Source organism: Microtus ochrogaster (assembly GCF_000317375.1).
Source record: "Microtus ochrogaster isolate Prairie Vole_2 chromosome 14 unlocalized genomic scaffold, MicOch1.0 chr14_random_2, whole genome shotgun sequence".
Classification (NCBI taxonomy): domain Eukaryota; kingdom Metazoa; phylum Chordata; class Mammalia; order Rodentia; family Cricetidae; genus Microtus; species Microtus ochrogaster.
The window spans coordinates 12,615,345-12,638,962 of NW_004949097.1; the positions used below are offsets into that span (position 1 = coordinate 12,615,345).

General features: G+C 44.3%; 1 protein-coding gene across 2 annotated transcripts in view; it reads right to left on the reverse strand.

The window, feature by feature from the left end:
* The window catches only part of Itpr2 (inositol 1,4,5-trisphosphate receptor type 2), a 408,993-nt gene that overhangs the window by 59,432 nt on the left and 325,943 nt on the right, over positions 1 to 23,618 (reverse strand). For both annotated transcript variants that reach the window (XM_005364599.3, XM_026787888.1), the window contains 4 exons: positions 15,684 to 15,859; positions 10,847 to 11,011; positions 8,279 to 8,474; positions 2,649 to 2,741 (listed from right to left, as the gene is read on the reverse strand). In XM_005364599.3, the coding sequence (XP_005364656.1) occupies positions 2,649 to 2,741; positions 8,279 to 8,474; positions 10,847 to 11,011; positions 15,684 to 15,859 (630 nt within the window). The remainder of the gene's footprint in view (positions 1 to 2,648; positions 2,742 to 8,278; positions 8,475 to 10,846; positions 11,012 to 15,683; positions 15,860 to 23,618) is intronic.

Genomic DNA, 23,618 nt, shown 5'->3' on the forward strand with positions numbered 1-23,618 from the left:
CTCTCTCTCTCTCTCTCTCTCTCTCTCTCTCTCTCTCTGTGCATGTGCATGCACATGAATGTGGAAGTCACATTGGTTGCCTTTTTCAATTACTCTTTAGCTAGACGGGGGGGGGCATTGAGCCCTGGGGTTCCTCTTATCTCCTCCTCCAAGTTTTAGGGGTACAAATGTGTACTGCAATGCCTAGTTGCATGGTGTGTGCGCATGCGTGTGCATGCGTGTGTGCATGTTCTGGGAATCAAAGTCATACCCTCATGCTCGTACAGCAAGTACTTGACTGACGGAGCCGCCTACCCCGTCCCATTTGTGACGTATTTCTAGGAAGCTGAAGAACTCCATAAGGCATGACCGTGTGCACCTGAACGTGTTCCCAGGCCCTGAAAGTCCTGCCACAGCCCTCTGCAGCACTTCCAGATCTCCTGAGGGAATATCTAGACAGAAGTCGGACTCCTTTTTAATCTGTGAAGATCCAGATGAAACTTCTCAGGGCCTTTGGGCCAACCCACTTCCTATTATATATCTTCCTTCAACAAGTTAAAAATGGCACACCTATCCTTAGGTGAAGAGCCATGCAAAGACAAGCAATGGGTCAGCTCTCTAAGCTCTGACCAAGGTCTTGTCAAAGCCGAGGATGGCATGACTAGGGAAAATGGAATTAAGGAACAGAAGGACCTGGAGACCCAGACACCACCAGGTCCCAGCACACTTGCAGGAGAACCCGTCACATCCTAACACTATGGGTTGGCGGAAACACTCGGGAATATGTACAGCTTCATTTGTGAGATCCCAAAATCCCGATTATATGAGCCCAGGGCAGACATTTATGGGATGACAGCTAAGCCATCAAGAATGGCACTTTTGCCAAGAGACAGCCAAATGCAGTTCAGTAATGTGGGATGGTTTGAGAGATGGCGCAGTGGTTAAGAGACATAGTGCTGTTATAGAGGACCTGCGACATCTCCCACCGTGCTAGCAGGCACTTCACAACCGCCCGTAACTCTAGGTCACGGCGATGTGACACTCCCTTCTGGCCTCTGTAGGTACTCACACACATACTGTGTACATAAATAGAAAATAAAAATAAGTCTTTAAAAGCATAGGGGGTGACTCAAGGGTCCCAACACCACAGCGAGAGCAGTGTTAGGCAGCTTGCCTAGGAATATGAAGCCAACAAACTCTGCTGTGTCTGTGAGGAAAGCTGGAGAGAGCAGAGGGGTTTGAACCAAGAGACACACATAATACGACTTCAGAGAGGGGTTGCTTGGTAATCCCACCTAAGCCAAGAAGAGCTGGCTCTTGTGTGAGCTTTGCATGGGGTCAGGCAAGCCTTGCTGGAAACATCTCAAGTGCCCTGCCGTCAGACACTATATGGAATGAATACAAGAGCTTCATTCTCTTTCTTGGTGTAGGCGGTCCTTCTGTCTATGTGTTGCTTTAATTGGTTAATAAAGGAACTGCTTTGGGCCTATAGCAGAGCTATAGGGGAACAGAGCTAGGCAGGGAAAACTAAATAGAATTCTGGGAAGAAGAAAGCGGAGTCAAAGAGACGCCATGGAGCTGCCAGAAACAGAAGCTGGGAATTTTACTTTTACCTGGTAAGCCACTGCCATGTGGCGATACACAGATCAATAGAAGTGGGTTAAATTAATATGAGTTAGCTAATAAGATGCTAGAGCTAATGGGCCAAGAAGTGACTTAATTAATACAGTTTCTATGTGGTTATTTTTGGGCTAAGCTAGCCGGGTAGCTGGGCTGAACAAGTGGCCCCCCCTCCAACACTCTCCAGGTCAGACAGTGTAAGGTTTAGTCAGCGGGAGGGACCATTCATGCCCTCCCCATCAACAGTCCAACAGCTCAAGAAGAAAGGTGACTGAATGCTTCATCCTTCCTCCATCTTTCATGTTACTTCCCTCATCTGTTCGGAATCTACTTCACCATTTAACTGACTCCACGCTTCTTCATCTATGACAACTTTTAGGTTACGTAGAGATCTACAGCCCACAAGGGCTGGGTGTAGTGTATGGAAAAGTGCTTGCCTGATATGACTATTAGGCACCTCCAAGTACACACCCACAAACCACTGTATCTCCTGCTTTAAGAAATGCATCACTATTGCTTTCAATTTAGGAAATAGCATACATGCTGCATCCCCAGACTCCTCTACATCTGAAGAGAATGGTTTAGAACTGAAGTTATTCTTGTAACTTCAAATTTGCTCCTTAGGAAGGAGGGGGATTTTATTTGGTCGTTTTTCTGTCCTTACAGGCTATCCAAACATAAGCCAGGAAAGGGGCAAGCCCAAGGTTACAGCCGGGATTCTAGAGTAGAATCCATGCTTTTCCACATCCCTTTTTGGTAGCCAAGCAGTTGGAAGGGGACCCCTTAGTGTGGGTTGCTGTTTGGGATCAGCACATTCCACACAATGAGTCTGCCAGGTTCTGTTGAACAGAAACACCGTGAGGAGCAAGACAGCTGCTCAGTATAACGAATGTAGACTCCGTTCTCTAGCTTGAGGTATTTTGGCCCTTTACCTTCTGCCCTTCTATTTCAACACAATTATAAAATCCCAGATCAGCTCTCATAGACATGATAAAACACCTAGTTACATGTTAGAGGGACGAGTACAGACCTGTGTTGTCAGTACATACCTGTGTTCAAAGGAGGGATCATGGGTGAGCAGTTCTCCTTCTGGCATGTTTCCATCATGGAAGGTAGGGTCATGGTGGGAGCCCCATGATTACCTGGGAAGACAAAGAGCAGAGCACTGTAGAGGGCATCATACACATATATGACAAGATGGGCACATGACCACAGAGCACTGTAGAGGGCATCATACACATATATGACAAGATGGGCACATGACCACAGAGCACTGCAGAGAGCACATACATACATGACAGGATGGACAGACCACAGAGCACTGCAGAGAGCACATACTTACATGACAGGATGGACAGACCACAGAGGTATCTAGTTTAAAGATATGTGTGCTTCATTTGAGCTGCATCCCTAAAGTCTTTTGGGAAGTTAGCCTGTAGCTCCGAGCACAGTTTTGCCTGTTTAAGCAATTTTATAGAGAATAGACTCATCATCAATGTGCAAAAAAGTTCTATTCATACAACTTTTTTTCCTGTAGTGGCTGTGATGAAGTGTTAATAATATTGTTCACCTAAACATGAAGACTAATATTTCCGTGGCCAGGTACATTCAGGGTTCTGACCTGGGCTGCCAGAACTGCTCCCTTCCAGTGCAGAGAGCCATCTGTAGACTAAAGTCACCAGTCCCTGTGGCCGAGATAAGGAGCTTGGGTGGGCAGTTCTCACGATGACATGTGGGCCCCAGAGAAGAAAGGCTTCAGAGAGTCCGAGGACAGAAGACTCTTTTTTCTGAAGCCTAACTTTTCTTCCTGAGTCCCCAGGAACCCTTCTTTCTGCTGGATCCCCCCTGGTTTCACTGGCCCACATGGTACGGAGATAGTGACCTTTCTATTTGTATGAAACCAAGTTTACCTTGGAAGTTTCACTCATAAGCTGAGAGGACCAAGAGTAGTAGATCTTACAAATGGGAGGTGGAAGTGGGAGGAGGTGTGGAGAGCAACGGGCTGGCGGGGGCACCGGTGGCCACACAGGTGCCCCGACAGCACTGGGAAGGAATGTCACCATCACTGTCGGCACTGACATGGACCAGGAGTGCTGGTCAGTGGTCAGAGAAGGACAGAGATGGAATTCTGAGTGAGCCCTGATGACAGTCCTTCTGTAAGTCTCAATGTGTCACACTGGGCTCTAATGGCTCAGAATCCAAGGCTTTGGAGAACTGATGAGATACGGAGCTGATGGGCAGAGAAAAGCAAAGGTTCATGTGAAGAAATGCAATAGAAGAGGGAGATCCAGGTCAGTAGCATGATTAATAAAAACCCCCTCTGTATGCCGTGAATATCATTGGCTAATAAAGGAACTGCTTCGGGCCTATAGCTGAGCAATAGGGCAACAGAGCTAGGCAGGGAAAACTAAACTGAATGCTGGGAGAAGGAGGCAGAGTCAAGGAGAAGCCATGTAGCCCCGCCAGAGACAGATGCCGGTAAGCCACAGCCACGTGGAGATACACAGATGAATAGAAATGAATTAAATTAATATGTAAGAGTTAGTCAATAAGAAGCTAGAGGTAATGGGCCAAGCAGTGATTTGATTAATACAGTTTCTATGTGATTGTTTTGGGGCTAAGCAGCCAGGAATGAAACAAGTGGCCTCCTCCAACACTCAGAGACAGAAACTGGGGTTCAACCTGAAGGTCAGAAAAGCAAAACAGCCAGCCACTGGCTCTTAACTCTACCTCAGACTGAAACTGCCATCCTGTATCCTGGAGTCTCAGAATAAGACTGTGTGTGAGAGCTGTCTCTTCCTGTCTTATATTTTTCTCTGGTGCAGGGATTAAAGGTATGTACCACCACTGCCTGGTTTCTATGGCAACTAATGTGGTTGCTGGGATTAAAGGTGTGTGTCACCACTGCCTGGTCTGTAAGGCTACCAGTGTGGCTGTTTTATTCTCTGATCTTCAGGCAAGCTTTATTTATTAAAATTCAAATGAAATATCACTACAGAGTTCTAGAAGGGAAAGGGAATAGCTACTTGGAGAAGGACTTACCTAAAGGAACCGCAGGGTTTCTGAACATGAATACGGAGCAGGGAGTCTAGGGGGTCGCCAAGGTGCTATTTATAGTATGGAAGGAGAGCAAAGGACACAGCAGGCGGAGCCACGCAAACCCCTAGCCCAGCACTTTCCACCAAGCACACAACAGGTGGTGCAGATCCCGGGGGAGAAGCAGAACTGTGGTTGGAACAGCCAGAGGGAGAACTTAGGTCAGAAAGCCATGAGGACAACTTCTCCTCTACTCTGGGTAGGTGAGAGTGAGGGCAGGGCAGGTCTGAGGAACACTGTGTCCACTTGTCAAGAGAACTTCACTCCTTGGGCTTCCCTGTGAATGGCTCTGGCCGTGTTGGAGTGGCTGCTTCTCCCCCACTAAGCAGCAGATCTTGGGTCCAGAGGCAGAATCCATTCTCCTAATTCGCCAATGATACCTGCACGGCACGTGTCTTCCTGCTCTCTCCGGCACCGTGATGACATACTGCCCAGCTCTGTCTTTCCGCCTCCCTGCTTGTTCCCATCCGTGTGGTTTCTGATCACGGCAGACCCGCTAAAGACCCGCATCCTTCTGCAGCTGAAATGTCACTCGCTGCCTGAATGTGTTAGCCTCAATAATCTCACCATGGCCAGCTTGGTGAGCAACAGTGCTCAAAACACAAAGAAGGGAGACGCTGTGCACCAGCTGAGATCCCGCTGCAGGCCAGACACTGCCGCCAAAGTGCACGCTGAAATTGAAGCCTGGCTGCGAAGGGCTGCGAGGTGATCAAACATGGCGCCTCCCTCCTCATGGCTGGGTTAACACACTCATGGTTTATCTCTACAGGGAGTCTGTCGGAAAGCCTGGCTTGCCTGTCCTCACAGTAGGGCATCGTATGTTGTCATCTGTGACAGGAACAGTCTCTTCAGACGCCAAGCGGGTTCCCCCAGCCTGGGGAACCATGAACCACTTTCCTTTATAAACCGCCACGCCTCGAGAGACAGGAAGCAGACTCAAGGCGGATGCTGCTACGCGGTGGTGGAAATGAAGTTCAGTGGAATCAAAGATGCTTTTCAAGCTCTGAGCCCACAGAGAACCGGGAGGTAAGTCCGTTAGCTGTTACCCTGTGTGGGACTTTCGCGGTATTTTCCAATTTTTTTTTTAATATTTATGGTTTTTTTTGGACTTGTTTCTATACTAATGTGCATATGAATTTTCAGTAAAGACAGAGCTTAAAATTTTAGCTTTAGGTTTCTTTTGTTTTATTTTTTCTACTTCTAAAGAAAGTACATTCACAATATAGAACTGACTTCCTCCTCAAACAACATAAAATATTTACCACCAAATTCAAAACACAGCTACTGTATACGTTTGTTTTGGAAGCTGTAAAGCTTCTGTTTTACGTCTGATCTACTGAAGGAACTGTGGCCAGGCCTCTGATCTAGAAAGTCATTGAAAACGCGGCTTGCAAGTGCTAAGGATAGACAGCTCCTGAGGAGCTCAGAGAGAGGAGCACCGGGCACTTACATAACAGCCTTTCCTTCACATCCACCAACGCACTGGAATGGTTTGCATTTCCAGTGCCCCTCGGGGCCATAAACTGAGGGTGTGGGCACCAGCTCAGGGAGCTATCCGATCTTTTGGGAGGTGAGGCCTAGTGTGGGGGTCACTGGGGATGTGCCCTTGACGAGGTCACAGGTCTAAGGTGATGGGAGATGTGACATTAACTAAAAACAAAAGCTGCCAAGATCAGTCATTTCCTTGTATTAAAGTTACAAATGGAAAGCTGACGGCCCGTGTGTGACACGCTAGAGTCACATGGGGTGACATGGAAAGCCGACGGCCTGTGTGTGACATTCTAGAAGTCACATGAAGTGACATGGAAAGCTGACAGCCTGTGACACTCTAGAAAAGTCACATGAAGCAACAGCAACATATTTCACGTTCCCGAAAACAAAGACTAACATTTGGTTTGGAGTTCAAAGGTGTCTCCAGTGCAGCTGGTGTTTCTGTCACATGCGCGAGGCTGTTAGACTCACCAGTGAACAAATATAAACATCATGTAGTCATCCCTTACTCTTATAAAAGATATTACTGTACATTGTCATTTTCGTAATGAAGAATTATCTGTCTTATCCTTGTAGATCTGTGGGCGCTTCCCTTGTATTTGATCCCTACCTGACCCCCAAAAGTGCCCCCTTCCAGCCATCTCTTTCAGCACTCCCCCATCCACCTCATACTGAATTGCCTGCCCAGCCTAAATTAAAGGGGCGGTGCTTATTAGCCTTACTGCAATTTGATAGCCATGCTTTGTTGATAGCCATGGGAGGCCTGCCCCTTTCTGAACAGAAACGGGGGAGGAGTGGATTGGGGGAGGAGGCAAAGAGGGGGTGGAGGAGGGCATGGGAGGAAAGGAGGGAGGGGAAACTGTGGTCAGGACATAAAAGAAAGAAAGAGTAGGGGAGGAAGGAACGGAGGAAGGAAGGAAAGAAGGAAGGATGAATTATCAATAAAAGGCAAGAATGCCTATGTTCCCACTAACTAAATCTTAGTTTTAAAGTCAATGATTTGAGGAGAAAGCGTCTTTTGGGATTTCCTGTCTCTAGAAACAGTAGTTGGTGGAATCAAGAAAACACCACGACATAGATAGAGCCACAGTTTCTTTAGAGCAAAGCAGGGTTAAGGAAGGAATTGAAGCCAGCAACAAAAGGTGTTTATGAGGGGTGAGAAAGTGAAAATAACCCCCGGAGGACAGCTCCTCATGGTGGGCTTCTCAGTAAGGACACCAGCTCCCCTACGTGGTTCACATCCTTCAGCCACAGCCCCTAAACATGTCTTTCCAAACCCTCCTCTTACCACCCTATGGTTTCCGAATCCAGGCAAGCATGTATTGATTGCAATTGTTAGAATGCTATGCGGTGCCTGTGGGGGAATGGCCGAGTGGTGGCTGTTGGGTGCTGGATCCTGTTCTCTGGGGAAATGGGAAGAAGAGGAGGGAAGAAACCCTGGAACTGCCCACAGTGATGGATCCTGTTCTCTGGGGAAATGGGAAGAGGGGGAAGAAACCCTGGAACTGCCGGCGGTGAAGGTGCAGCCGCCTCCGGCAATATGGCCAGCATTACGCAACCCTCTAAGCTGGAGAGCAGATGACGTCTCTTGTGTATTTCCCAACCCACACCGACAGTGTGCAGGCTAAAGTATTTCAGATTCTCAAACTCTTGGAAGTTGTGTTAGTTACTTTAATCATTGCTAGGATCAAACACCTAACAACGAGCAACTTGAGGAAGAAATGGACAGTTTATTTTGGCTAACGGTTCAAAGAGATACAGCCAGACCTGGCGGGGGCCAAGGCAGCTGGTCACACTGTGTTAGCAGTCAGGGGGCAGAGGGCAGACAGGAAGCGAGGCTAGACTATCCACCCCAAGGCCCACCACTTCCTCCAGAGAGGCTCTGCCAGCTCAAACAGTGCCACCACACAGGGACCAGATGTCAAACACATGGGGCTCGGGGACATTTCGCCCTCAAACCACAGCAGTGGTAAACAAGACCACATTTTCAAAGGGTGAAAGTAAAATTTTTACCTATTGATGTTTGTCTGAAATCCCACAAACAAGGTGTGTACAAGTTAGACCGCCAGGGAGCTTGTAGGCGGAGTGGTACCTGTGACTGGTGCTCTGGTTTTCAGTCTGTCCACTTCCATGGTGAAGTCATCCTTTAGGAAAAGGAAGCCAATGATGGAGAACAGGTAGACCAGAATGAGAGCCAAGACCGCCGTCAGGATGATGGAGCGGCCATTCCGAGTGACGCTCTTGATGACGTTCAGCAGGGTCTCTTCTCTGTACACCAAATCAAAGAGCTACAGAAATAACAATTAAAAAACAACCTTCAAAGCCAGGTGGTGGTGGCACACACCTTCAATCCCAGCACTCGGGAGGCAGAGGCAGGCAGATCTCTGTGAGTTCGAGGCCAGTCTGGTCTGCAAGAGCTAGTTCCAGGACAGACTCCCAAGCTACAGAGAAACCCTGTCTCGAAAAAAACAAATAAGCGAACAAAAAAGAGCTTTCAAACAAATAACATTTTTGACTGAACCTAAGCAGTTGAGCTGGGATACAGGAGACACGGTTTCCGTGAAGACAGCTCCAGCAGCCACAGTGTCTATATGTTGGCTCCACGGTCAGCGTCACACCGTTTTGTTAAGACATTTTCATTTGACTTTAGAAAATGTATAATATTAGGCACATGCAGTTTTATGGGTAGTTGAAAAATTCCTTAAATTTATTGTTTGATTGATTGCAAGACTCAAAGTGAAGTGAAAAGGACACTTTATGAGCCTGGTGCCACAGCAAACGTCTGAATTTAAAATATTTGGGAAATGGAGACATTCCTCCTTACTAAAACAATATGTAAGTGAGAATAAAAATCTGTGTTCATTTATACATTTGAGAGCAGAACCACAAACAAAAAAGGTAACTTCCTTTCCTCTAACGGGTTCCCATCTGTTCTATCTTTAATAGTGGGGAATCCACACACTAATCGGGAATTCAGGCGCATGTCTGCTGCCTGCAGCTGGTGCTGAGGGACATTTCACACACCATTACAGCATCCGCTGCAGTCGTGAATTAGTGAGTGCATGTTCTGTTGTACAGAGGCAGCTAAAAGGAATAAAATTATATTCATTTTCAGAAATGCCCAAAAGTGTTTAAAAATGAATCCTATCTTCAAAACTGGGAGACTCAGTTTGTGCTCTTCTGTGGAGGTAAGAGCTAGAACCAGGCTGGGCTGAGCTGATCAGTTAGGTGTGTGTACCCTTTGAAAACCCCCAGTCCGCTGTAAATCACGGCCTTGCCCATCACGGCTGGGCACAGCCTATCTTTAGGACACTGGCATTCCATGAGCCGCCAATTTCTTAAAAGGTCCACTACTTTGCTATCTGTTTCTCTCTTGGGAAGCTATTGTTAGAAACAAAGTCAATATTCTCCAATAAAGATGTTCAGTGTTCTGGCTTCTTCAACTTTTTAACCACTTAGGTTGACATAAAAGAGATTTTCTTCTAACTCAGTAGGAACCAGAGCAGATGGTGTTCACAGTGATGAAATGAGAAACTCTTGCCTCAAACAAGGAGGTGGGTGAGGGGCGACACCCAAGTCTGTCCTCTGACTTCTGCCGTGCAAGGTGGCACATGTGGCCATACTCGAACGTCACTCACTGAGTTCATCTTACCATGTTTTTATTCCAGCTCCTTCCCCAGTCACAGCTATAACACGGTGTACAGGGAGAAAGGAAAGCGGCATCTGGAGATGAGAGGGCATCCTTGGAAAGGATGTACGGTTGGGGGCAGTGACACAGCCCGGCACCACCCCATGCACAGAGGCTGAGGTGGGAAGACGGAGTGAGAGGCCAGCCTGGGCTACATAGTGATGCAAGCCGTCTCAGAACAAAAAGGAACCTGAAAAACCCGTCTTAAGATTTTAATGTACATAGCTAAACTTAGCTGTGATGATATAAGTTAAATATAACTTAAAGGTAGTGACATAAGCTAACAATGGTGATGTGACGTCAGCTAAAGAGGGTGACTTCAGCTAAAGAGGGTGACATCAGTTAAAGACGGTGACATAAGCTAAAGATGGTGACGTCAGCTAAAGATGGTGGTGTAAGCCAATGACGTGATGTAACTAAAGATGGTGACATAAGCTAATGATGATAACATCATAAACTCACAACGATGGCACAAGCTAAGAGGCTGTACTTTAAATAGCTTGTTCTTTGGCTAGGGTGGCTTTTGTTCCTTCTCATTTTGCTTACACGCCACTGTAATGATTAATGTAACATTTGATACTATAAACAAGATATAACAATTTTAGCGCAAAGGACCATACATCTTTATCTGTCCCCTATGAAGCTAGATAACCAGTGAATTAAGTAAATACTGCTTGGCTGAAAACCCAAAGCAGCTTGTCATATGACACCCGGGCCAAGAAAAGAGGCAATGAGCCTGTTTGCTTCTCAGCAAAGACTAGAACTTCATCATCTTGAAACTTCCCCGAGAAAAGGCTAAAAATGATAATAACCCAAGCTTCCAGGCAATTCCATAAATAACATAATCTGAGCCTTGAAAATAAAACAAACAATAACAGCAATAAAACTAACAAAAAGAAACCAACCGAAAGACTAAGGTGTAAGAGGCAGCATCATGGTCTCAGCAGCAATTGTTCCTGAGGCTGGACTTACCAGGAAACTGTAGAAGAACTCGTGGACAAAGAGACCGAGCATGCAAACCAAGACATATGCCACGTGGTAGAGAAAGGCCATGTCCAGGATGACCGCTCGATAACCTCGGGTGAACGTGCCTCGGTTTCCCACAAAGCTCACCAGGAACACGATTTTATTACACAGCTAAAGGGAAGAGAAAGCGGGTTTTTAGTGCTTCAAGGTCGTCTAGGGAAGAAGACACTGTGAAAGATGAGCATTGCTAAGTCTGTGGTTGCCTTTCTCAGTGTCCTCCTGAGTGTTTTTCAGGCAGTCTACAAAACCACATGTAACAACATACAGAATTAGCTCTCTTTGTAGCTCTGGGGACAAAGAATGACAGACCCTAGCTCTGCCCACCAACACAGACAGAGTATAAATCTGGCTTTTCCTTATTCTTGAACAACCTAGTTCTTGCCATGGGAAGCCTTGGTGGTCTCTAAAAACCTGCCATAAAGAGATCTTACTTAGAAGACCCCTTAAGAGCCTAGTTGACGTAACACAGTCACAGAAATCACTATAATGACTATTCAAGTGTTCCTTAGATACCTATGACTCTATATTTTAGCTGTCCTTCCTCTCACTACAATCACGGCAAACCCTTCCACCCTCCTGTCAGCAATCTCAGCAGCTGTTGAACAGGAGTCTTATTTGCTCTTCAGCCCCTTCTGTTCTCACTCAGTAGCGCTAAGACATGATGGGGACTTCAGAGCAAGTCTGATCCAAAGAAAACTGCTCAAATCCCAAGCATTGAATAAACAGCAGAGGTTCCATGTCTGGCAGTGAGCTGGGTGCGCAGCAAGGCTGAGAATGAATGTCTGGCAAAGCAATATCCAGCTGTTACACTGTTGCTTTCGAGGGACCCCGTTCATAATCACACAACTTACTAACTTACCTTTGCTTGGCTCCCCAGGTTTATCAATGTGATATAGAAAGGGGTTAAACAAAAATAGAATTAAAAACCCCTCCACAAGGGCAACTTGTATAACACAGACATGCGGCCTGTGCATCATCTCCTGGCTTTCTAGGATGAGTTAGAGAAAACATGCAGGAAAACTATTTCATAAAGCAGACACATTGGACAGTAACAGACTGAACTGAATTCTCAAAATGATCAATAAATTTTAGTTCCATAGCATAAAAGACAAGATGCATTTCTGTCTGAACAGGACTTGGTCATGCTAACAAGAAAGACAAAGAGATGTGCTTTGCTTGTTTGCATGACCCTTGACCTATAGCTGGGTACATAGACTTCTGCTCTGTAGTGCAGTGTTTCTCAACCTTGCTAATGCTGAGACCCTCTAATACAGTTCCCTATGTGGTGACCCCAGCCACAAAATTACTTTCATTGCTACTTCATAACTATAATTTTGCTACTATTATTAATTATACTGCAAATACCTGATATACGGGATATCAGCCGACCCCCAAAGGGGTGGTGACCCACAGGTTGAAAGCTGCTGCCCTAGAGACATCTGGAAGGGGACTGAGGTTGAAGAGTGCAGGGAATCTTCTCCATGTGCTCACAGAGCTCAGGGATGGAAACTGTCCCTGTGCTTAAGGCGTTTGTGTCCAGGGCAAATGAATGCAAGAAGAGAGGGCAGCAAAGCAAAAGACAATCTGCTGTCTTAAAGGATAAAACTAAACCCACTGTCCCCAACAATATCACCACGTTCTCCTCAAGCATGAAATTCAACCTTTTCCTGAAAAATGAGATGATTTCCTACAATAATCTCCAGGTATGTGGTATTACACCTTAGACAGGATAAAATCTTAAGGTCACTATGTAAATCAAATTTACATACAATTAAATATCACCCTGGAAATCTTTTAAACTGTCAGAAGATCAGTATGACAAACACCGTTGTGGGAGCAGCCTCGCTCTTGACAGTCAACACAGCCTCAGACAGGAAAATCTGTCTGAAAGGCAGACAAGCTTCAAGCTTTAATGAACTCAATTTTATTACAATAAACTAGAAACTGATAAATACTGAGGTCTTCCTTTTATTGTGCTTCCTTATTCATAAAAGAAACTCTTCATATTTGCTTCACATGAGGGGCAGAGTCTAGAGACCAATTACTGCATGAGCTAAGATGCAGAAGCCTCATGGTGGCCATGCTATCTGACTGATGAGTGATCTACATATCAGACACTTGGTAAATGGTAGATGTTACCACCACTGCATCTGTTCTTTTCTGGGTCTTCCACACCAAAATTCTCAACTGATCTCAGCAGGCAGATGAGGGTAGACCAGTTGTCCACACCTTACTCCAACTCACAAGAAGGGTGAAATCAGAGATTGGTTGATTTATATCTGAAGTCTCAAATTCTGTTTCTTGTTGTGTCTAGACTGTCAGACTAACTTTTTTGTTTTCTTATTCTGATATCTATTATTTCAGCAGTAACAGACATACAATGCAAATGTCTATGTACAAATTAAATTAATTAGTATATTAATTTATATTGTGAATAATATAGAGAATTAATACTAAGGTACACAAATATGATTCATGTTCTCATTTGATATCTCATCAGTAAAGAAGAATCAAGATATTGTGTAATGCATTTATGTGAGGAGGGAAGTATACAGTAATTCACTAATGTAACTTTATTAATCTATGATAGCAAATTACAACAATAAATTATAAATATAAACTTCTCTACTAACATCTTCACCAGTATCAAATTATAGCAATGTCATTAAATTTGCCTCAAATCAACAAGATTTTATTTTCTTTGGTCAAGTGACCCCAGGTTGCTGGTAGTGTCTAGGCGAGTAACATGTTTTATGCTATTGGAATACTAGAAAATTCATGGAATTAGTAAGACTGACATGTCTACATACATAATACTTTCTCATAATCAGTTCAGTAAAAACTTGACTTTGGGAGAAAATATTTTATGGTATGATTCTCACCAAACCACATGGAACTTATCACTTTATAGTGTTCTAGTAGAGACAGGAAAAGACTGGATACTTTTAGTTCATGCGCACACTGAACATTCAAATGCTTTTCCTTACCTCTGTCCACATACTCTTGGTCCAAAGATTAAAAAAAAACAGGTAGAAAGAAACAGAAAATGGCACATGAATTTTCTATGGCCAGCGACACAGTCTACCTCTTGGTGTTCTATATGTCTATCGATGACATAACAGGTGCAGAAGAGAACATTTGCTCCTCTGGGCACAACTCTGCCTGGCTCTTCACTTTCTTAAACTTAGGTTTTTCTCGTTTAGTCAATGATCAGTTTATGAATAACATCTACTTCTTTAAATAATGCAATTTCATGCTGAACATGTTTTCTTGCGAAATGACATGAGCCAAACACAAGAGGTGTAGACACATTTATCCACATTCCTGATGATTGTCTAATTGTCTTGATTGGTGATATTTTCAAAGCAAAGACAATACAACATCCTGAAATCTCTTCTGAATGTTCAAAGGCCAAGGATGGGGTGGAGGGAAATGGAGATGGGCATGAGCTGGAGGGAGGGCTGGTGTGGCGCTATTGAGATGGGGAAGAACAAGGACAGATAATTCAGGAACATGGAGATGTGGGTGAGCGAGGACCAGATCCATGTACTAATGTGATAGCTCAGCCCCTAAGAAACCCAGAGAAGGGAGTACCTGTTAATGTTCAAAACCTCTGCTCACAGGTTTTCTGTACACTTTCCTTCGCTGGTGATAGCTGAGAATTTGTTTTTAATATTCTAACAATGGGAGCTGCGGAACTGTTTAACTCCTGGAGAACTGTGATAAGATTAAGGCCAGAAACACGGAAAACACAGCATTGACTACTGACTACATCGTCTTGGTAATTCTTAAAAGTTGGTTAACAAATTTATTTATTTTCAATAAATATTGGTCATTCATCCATGCATTCACTCATTAGTTACTTATTCAAAAATATTCATAGACTCCCTGTGATGTCTCAGGAATGTGACTATCAATTACTATCCTCAATAACTACGAGGTATTATAGGAGATAATCCCAGCTAAGACACCAGAATATAGAACATTTCAGTTAGGAACCCAGTGAAAGTTACAAGCAGTGCTTCAGGTATTGATTATGTAGATACAATAATATTTATGTGATTTCTGACCATTTGTTTTTCATCAGTTTGATGATTTATCTTTTCTTCATATCCATTTACAGATATACCTTGCCTAAAGTTGGCAGAGTCTATTCAAAGTTTTATATTTTTTGTTTAAATTATGTCTACAAATCTTTCATTAGCTTCTTGGCATGATACTTCCAGTTTGTTCACTCTATGCTTGAAACTACCATGTCAAAAGGCAGTCACTTGCTCTAATATACAAAAGTTTTGGTGAAAAAAATCTCCCTGTGTCTTTCATAAGTTTATAGGTTTTTCTCATGGAAAAGGAGCTCAATTTGGGACCTTATTGTTTGCCTAGCGGTCTTTTCTCCCACTTCTAAGTCATTGGGAAGAAAGTACTCCTTAACTTCTACTGAACATAATTTAATCTTTCGGGATGATTTAGAACCCACTTTCAGGTGTTAACAGTGGCTGGGTCATTTTTTCAGTAATAGCAGGTATGGTACAGAGAGAACATTAGCCATGATGAAATGGACAGCAGAACTGGGTCACCCTTCAAGTGCTGCTTAAATCAATGGGTTAGTTGTATTTTTGTTCTTTCTCTCCAAATTAAAGTGTGCACAAATGATACTCTAGTTAACGTAGATTCCCATCAACCCCGAATTCACTGTATACACATGAATAAAAGCATAGAGCTAACTATGCTTATACTTGGTACATCGAATTCCATAAGATACAAAGTTAAGCAATGTACTTACATTAGCAGCACCAAGAAGTATCAGTGTTGGTCCCAGGCCAATGGTGTATATCGATCTGAGCATGATAGATACTAGAAATGGCCGGATACCCACAGGCTTGGAGAAGAAAAACAGCATAGATGTGCAGACAGCCACTGCTATCCACAGGAGGACGGAGAACAAGGGGGAAAGTGTACCTGGAAAAGGCAGAGCAGTTACTTGTCACCAAGAACACACAGAGCGAACATGAAATCTTGGCTTCTGTGCTTTATATACAAACAAAGCTGTGGTGCAGTGAATCACAGAACAACGTTCTACCACAAGGAAACATTTTAGGGCACAGTCTTTTTCATTCCATTTCCAGAAGTCTTGTGCATTGACTTCAGGATAGTCAACTGTTGTGGGGAAATACTTTTGTAATTTTTGTGTCTGCCTAAGGTGCCTTCTGGTTGGTTTCCTAAAAAGCTGAATGGCCAACAGCTAGGCAGGAGAGGATAGGAGAGATTCCCAGGAGGAGAGAGGAACTCTGGGAAGAAGAAAGGTGGAGACAACAGCAAGACGCAGAACAAGTCAGACATACGGAATGGGAGAGAGATAAAAGCCAAGTGGCAGAACGTAGATTAATAGAAGCAGGTTAATTTGAGTTATAAGAGCTGGTTGGGAACAAGCCCAAGACAAAGGCCAAGTTTTCATAATTAACATTAAGTCTCACTGTCATTACTGGGGAGTCGGTAGTCCTGACAAGACAGTCAGACCTCAGTCAACATTCTTCACATCAAGTCTAAGAATCCTTCACTTTCTCTCCTTTGAGAATGATTTGTGAAATGCTTTTGATAAATGTTCTTCACTTAGGAACCTCAAGTCAAAACTGATGGTTAATGAACATGAGAAATTGGGTATAGTATTTCATTATCTCATCATTTTCCTTATCATATTAGTATCAGTTTATCATATTACAAATTCCTCAAAAGAATCCAGTTCAAGCTGGCAAGATGGATCAGCAGATGAAGGGCATTCCTTGATGCGAAACTCAATGTCTTGAGTTTGATTCCTAGAACCTACACAGAGGAGGAAGAGAATCAGCTCCTGCAGGTTTACCTCTGAGCTCCATGCACAGATATACACATATACGATAGATGATAGATGATAGATAGATAGATAGATAGATAGATAGATAGATAGATAGATAGATATAGATAGATGATAGATAGATAGATAGATAGATAGATAGATAGATAGATAGATAGATAGATAGATAGATAGATAGATAGATATAGATAGATGATAGATAGATAGATAGATGATAGCTAGCTAGCTAGATGATAGATAGATAGATAGATAGATAGATAGATAGATAGATAGATAGATAGATAGATAGATAGAGATAGATGATAGATAGATAGATAGATAGATAGATAGATAGATAGATAGATAGAGATAGATAGAGATAGATAGATGATAGATAGAGATAGAGATAGAGATAGATAGATGATAGATATAGATATAGATAGATAGAGATAGACAGAGAGAGTTAGAGATAGATAGATAGAGATAGAGATAGAGATAGAGATAGAGATAGAGATAGAGATAGAGATAGAGATAGAGATAGAGATAGAGATAGAGATAGAGATAGAGATGGCAAATGTAAAAAAATAAAAATAAACAATTTGTATAACACTTAGATTTTATAAAATACAGATATGCTTTCAGTGTTAAAACCCACATACGTCTACATATGAGTAAGCTTTAAGTGTTAAAACACATGTACAGGTATCTACATATGAGTCAACTTTATGTGTTAAAACACATGGGTCTGCATATGAGTGTAGGAATATGACTGTATATACTTGAAGACTGACTCAAGTTCCAAAATATATTAGGCTATTTCATCATTAAAAAATGAAAGCTTCTGGAGCTGGGCAGACAGCCAAGCCAGGAAAGTGCCTGCCTCATGAGCATGAGAATCTGGATTTGATCTCCAACACCCCAATAATAAAGCTAATCATGTTGGAATTCTCGTGCTCGGGAGGCAGATCATGAACTGTGTTGGCCAGCCAGTCTGTCTGAATGGGTAGACTCGGGGCTGTTGAGGGACCTCATCTCAAAATGCAAGGTGAATGATGTCATGAGAAATAATACCTGAGGTTGACCTGTCTTCCATATGCATACATATTCACCTATATACACATATGATGTGGGAGGTCCTTCTGTATATGTGTTGCTCTGGTTAATGAATAAAGCTGTTGTAGCCTATGGCAGGGCAGAATATACCAGGCTGGGAGAGAGAGAAAGAGAGAGAGACAGAGACAGAGACACAGAGAGACACAGAGAGACAGAGAGACAGAGAGCAGAGTCAGAGAGACACCAGAGTCAGAAAGACACCTTGTAGCTGCCAAAGGAGATGATTGCACAGGAACCTTACCCAGTAAGCCACAGCCTTATGGTGATACACAAAATAACGGAAATGGGTTATTTTAAGATATAAAAGCTAGCTAATAAGAAGCCTGAGCTAATAGGCCAAGCAGTGCTGTAATTAACATAGTTTCTGTGTGATTATTCGGGTCTGGGTAGCCAGGAAATGAGTGAGCGGTATCTGCCTACACACATATACCTATGTACAAAAACATGTGTGTGCATACACACACACACACACACACACACGCAGGCAGGCATGCACATGCACAGAAGCAAAAGAAAAATTGCCAGTGGTTTCTAAACAAACTGTTATACACCAAGTTCCTTAGAAATTTTTTACAAAGGCGGTTTAGATTTTTTTCCTTGGAAAAGAGGTGCAGTTCTCTGGCGTGTGAACTGGTGAGCATACTCAAAGGCATCCCTTCTCTAGGGTCGCCAGTGCTGCATCTACAGAAGCAACTTTAGGCATCGCGTTATTGGCTTGGCTGATGGGGACCAGGATCTCAGGAGGAACACAACAAACTGGAGATTTTTTTCTCCCCAACTTTCTGTGCCAAATACTCCATAATGATTATCCTTCCAGCCACATCTTATTACCAAAACACTGAGTTCTGATGCAAAACGCCTTGAGTGATTTCATGAGCAAAGCTTCAGGAATAGCATGAAAGTCCTACAGTGAACCAGACATATGCTTTAATGGATTTTGTGTTCATTGAGGATCAATGCACCTAAAAATCACAAAGATTTTGTCAGGAACTTGTAACTACCCACGGACAGCATTAATTTAGATGCACCTCAGTCCTGACTCTGTGTCATGTTATCTATTGTGGTTCGGATATGGTGTGACTGTTCTCCCAAGGGCCCCAGACTTCAAGCAAGCCCCTTGGGAAGCTTTATTACAGCAATGAAATCTTTTAAGAGGCAATACCTGCAGGTGGGAGCCTAGATTACAGAGTTCTTTGGAAGGGATTGACACTGCCAGGGCAGGCACCAGACACTCCCTTGGGAGCAGGTGGCAAAGCGTAGCTCTCCTGTTCACAAGACCCCTCCTCCACACAGGCACACCCCAGTCTGCATCTCCATCAGGTTGTGATGTAACCAAGGAGGGTCCCCACCTGGACTGGACCGATGATGATAGCCGACCATGGGCTTCCAGTTTCCAAAACAGGGAACTAAGTAAACATTTACCTTACGAAAGACCCAGAATCTGGTATTTTATTATAGCAATAATTTTGTTGCTATAACAGCTTCCAAATAAACAGTGATTAGAGAAAGGTTATGGAGCTGGAGAGCTGGTCCAGTAGTTAAGAACACTTGCTGCTCTTCCAGAGGACCAGGGTTCAATTCCCAGTAATCCCACAGTGGCTTATAACTGTCTGTACCTCTAGTCCTAGTGGATGCAATACCCTCTTCTAGCCTCCAATGGCACTACCTATGTACACGGTGCATGGACATACATGTAAAAATACACACGCACAAAATAGATAAAAATTTAAATGGTTTTTTTAAATATTGGGAAAAGAAAGCTTATCGTCCTCATCATCAAAATGGATAGCCTACTTACGTTTATTTTGATATTGGCTTATACATGCTCTGCCTTGGCAAAGCAAGCCCAGCCAGCCACCACCCCCCTGGAGTCGACAGCTCTCCTGCAGCAGTACTGGGAGAGAGAGAGCCTTTACCATCCCAGGTGTGTGTCGACTCTCAGGTCTCCATTAAGAGACAAACTCTATAAGGGTGCAGGGCCCCAGCCTGTCACAGTGTGACCTGTAGCAATAAATCAATACTTGTTTATCAAGTAGACAAAATATTCTCGGGGAGTTCACATTGAGCAAGCAACCAAATATTTATTAATCCCCAGGTGGTGCGGCTGCATCTGGCTTTCTTCATTGGTTCTGGACATGCAAAGTCAGGGCCTCAGGCTTGTGAGGCAGTCACTCTGCTGACTGAGCCATTTCTTAGCCCCCAGTTTTTTCTTTTCTTTTCTTTTATATACGTTTTGCATATATGTGTACAAGCGTGTGTGTGTATGTGTGTGCATGCACATGTGTGTTCATGCAGATGCCCACAGAGACCAGAAAGAGATGCTGGATCCCTTGGGGTGGAGTTATAGGCATTTGTGTGCCACCCTGCGTGAATACTAAGACCCAAACTCTGCTCAGATAACAGAGCAAAGCATATTTTTAATTGTTAAGATGTCTCCCAGCATCCGCTAGCTTTGCTTTTAAGCATGCATTATAATTAACATCTTCAGAGAACACTTGACAATGTCCCGCCCATCATGTGACTCCCAGGCTAATTCATAAATAAAGTCTGCTATGATATTCTGGAAGGCTAAGCTGTGGCACAAATGCTCATACTGTCACCAGTGCCAGACGATTTGCCCACACCTTTACCCCAGATGTGTAGCCTGCGGGGCTCTCCCTTTGATATATGAGAAGGCACAGCCATGCGCCTAAGACCAGGTGTTTCATCCATTTTTAAGTAGCTTGTGGACTGTCTGGTGCAAGACCTTGCACCCATCCTACTGCTAAGCACATCCGTGTGGAACGTGAGGATGTGCGGAACGTGAACACGGGTGAATGAACAGTTATTCAATGTGGTCACTGATGCTGGTGTCTGTGGCCGTCTGAGAAGCACTGGGTTAGTTCCGACCCAAGGAACAGGAGGACTGCTGTGAGCTCAAGGCCGACCTGCACTGCACAGTGAATTCCATCTAGGCCAACCTGGCCTACCCAGTGAGAGAGGCCCTGCCTTTCAACCAAACAACCCAAACCAAAGCAATTACAGAGCATGATAGTGTAACCTTACCACCAAGAGGGAACTCTTTCTCTTAATATCTTGCAGATTTTATTAATTTTCCATAATAAGCCTGCATTATACATAATGGGGAGGTATTTTAGGAATTCCTCTATACTCCCCAATATCTCTAAGTAAGAGGCGGGTCCTTTGTAAAAGAGGTTTCCGACAGTCAAACTGGACTTCACCTCCACTCTAGTCTTGGAGCGCTGCTGCAGGCTCATTTGTTCGTGGCTTCCTGTGCAGGCTCATTAGACTCCTGCTAACTACACCCAGGTCCAGAGAGACTTGCCATCCGTCCATAAATGCACTGGTGGTCCTTGCTCTTGTGTCTTTCTCATTTCCTGGTCCTTTACTACACCATGAGATCCCTGAGGACAGAACGTCTTAACTAATCTTAGCATCTCCCAGCCTAGCATGGTGCCTAGCACACAGCAGTCCCCATAAATGCTTGTGAAACTGAGGGAATCTAAACCACCTCCAAGAATCTTATCTTCCTTAGCAAAAATGTTGGTGAGGGAGAAGAATTGCACTCAAAATGTGAAAAACAAACCCACCCTCTAGATTGAAAGATGATATTCTATCTTAGGATAACAAAGCTGTCCGCTGACTAGTCTTCCAGAACAGGTCAGCTGACATGGCAGGAGATGGCCCTAGCTAGCATCAGCAGATTCCACATAGGCCTGGCAGTGTCCATCCGCAGCCGAGGTGGATGGTGCCCCGGGGTTCCCATCTGAGAGGCAACATCTCCCGTGGATCCCTTTGTGCCATCGTCGCAACTGAAGGACATTGTTCTCTAAACTAATGTTGCAACCCACACGTAAACAAGGCAGTCGAGCACACGACACTTCCAGGAAGCTGGGTGACACCCCCATCCACTGCTCCTGGAGGAAGAACAGTCCATGCCTCTGCTGGCCCTTTCGACGAGGGCTCTGTGTCTCTAACGTGACTGGTAGTAGGGTGGGGAGGCCTGGCTCAGATTTTCCAGGTCATTTCATGGCTGCCTTCCCTGCCCCAAGTGAGGCCTGCTAGGAATAGGCAGAACCCTTGATTTTGTTTTATAAATTTCATACATCATTTCAGAACTCCTTAAGACTTAAGCAATAGCTGCAAAAATAGTGGAGAAGCCATCCCGCAGGCCCTTCATCTAGATCCAAATACCAATGCGTTGCATGGTGACATCTGTGACTGACAACGTCACAATCTTGTCATCTCCTCCATCCCTGTCTGTTCACTGGGACAGTTCTGAGTCTTTGTCTTTGCTGAGCTTGGTAGCCTTGTGGAGCCCTGACCAATTACTCTGTAGGACATCTCTCATCTGGGTTTTCTAAGTTTTCTTCCATTTACTCACGTCTATCCCACGCCACCGCGTCCTTCGAGGCACATGGCGTGACTGTGTCTCCTGTTTCGCAGGTACTCCTGTCCCCTCTGTAACTGGTTAAGCAGATCACGGGCAGACACTTACAATGTGGTATGCTTGTGTCTTTCTTCAAAGTCACCCCTTTCTTTTAGTATCCGTTCAGTACTACAGCCAACCGAATGGTGACAAGAGATTGATATCATTCCTAAATTTGCTTCCCCGGGACATTAGCACAAAGAACGCTCTCTCCTTCCCATTCCTGCAGACCCTGGGTCAGTTCTGTTCCATGTCTTATAGCACATTGCTGCTGATACTTCCCCGGGATGCTGGCGTAAAGGATGCTCTCCTTCCCATTCCTGCAGACCCTGGGTCAGTTCTGTCCTATGTCTTAGAATGCATTTGCTGCTAATTACTTTCTCTCAAACATTTCTCAGATATGTTGCCGGGAGGCCTTTCTAGTTGGAACCTACCATTTTGTATGTCCCTGTCATTTCGAGGCACTTCCTAGAAGAACTTGAATTTTCACGCCATCCAGTAAGCCCAGGGAGCAGTGGCTCAGCCTGACTGAAAAGCTCTAGCATTGAGAACTGTCACCAGCACAAAGCAGCTTCCTTCCCTGGACAACCTTACAATCGCGTGCATCTACAGAACTGTGCTGTTCCTTCAGCCTTCCTGGTCATGTGTAGCATGTGGTTGAGGTAGAGATTGCGTGAACCTCCATCGAGACTTTAACCCAAGATGCAGTCATGTGACTTCCACTCATCAAGCTCTGCTTTCCCTCTAAGCAGCATCCTATCCCCTAAGATCCTAAGACTGAGCATCCATCTTGCTACCCTTGACTCAGAAACCCTTCCAAGAGTGGTGTTTGCATCTCCACGAAGCCTAAGGCGCTGTGTTCTCCAGCCTCGTGTCTCCTAGATCTGCTCCATTCAGAGGTTGAAGGTCTCCTCTGAAGTTTCCTTGATCTTTCAGTCAATTTCCAGATCTTTACTGGGACTCTGTTGTGTGTCCTCAAAGGTCTGAGTGTAGGTGACATGAATTTCTCATTTTAGGGCAGACTTCTCCTCTATAGAGTTGTGCCCCTCTGTATTAAGATCTCATTACCAGAGAAGCCCAGACACATGGGAGAGAAAGGTGTTCCCATTTCTATTTTCATGGTGGATGAACACAGTTTTTGCTATTCTTCTCCTTCTATTATGGTATATGAACCTGTGCTTGCTGCCTTGCTCCTGCTAGTATGGTGGATGAACATGCGCTTGCTGCCTTCCTCTTGCTATGCAGTCACACACCTGCTCTGCCATCTGAGGTCCCCGTCTCTGCTCTACCGTCTGAGGTCCCTGTCTCTGTCATCTGAGGTCCCCGTCTCTGCTCTGCCATCTGAG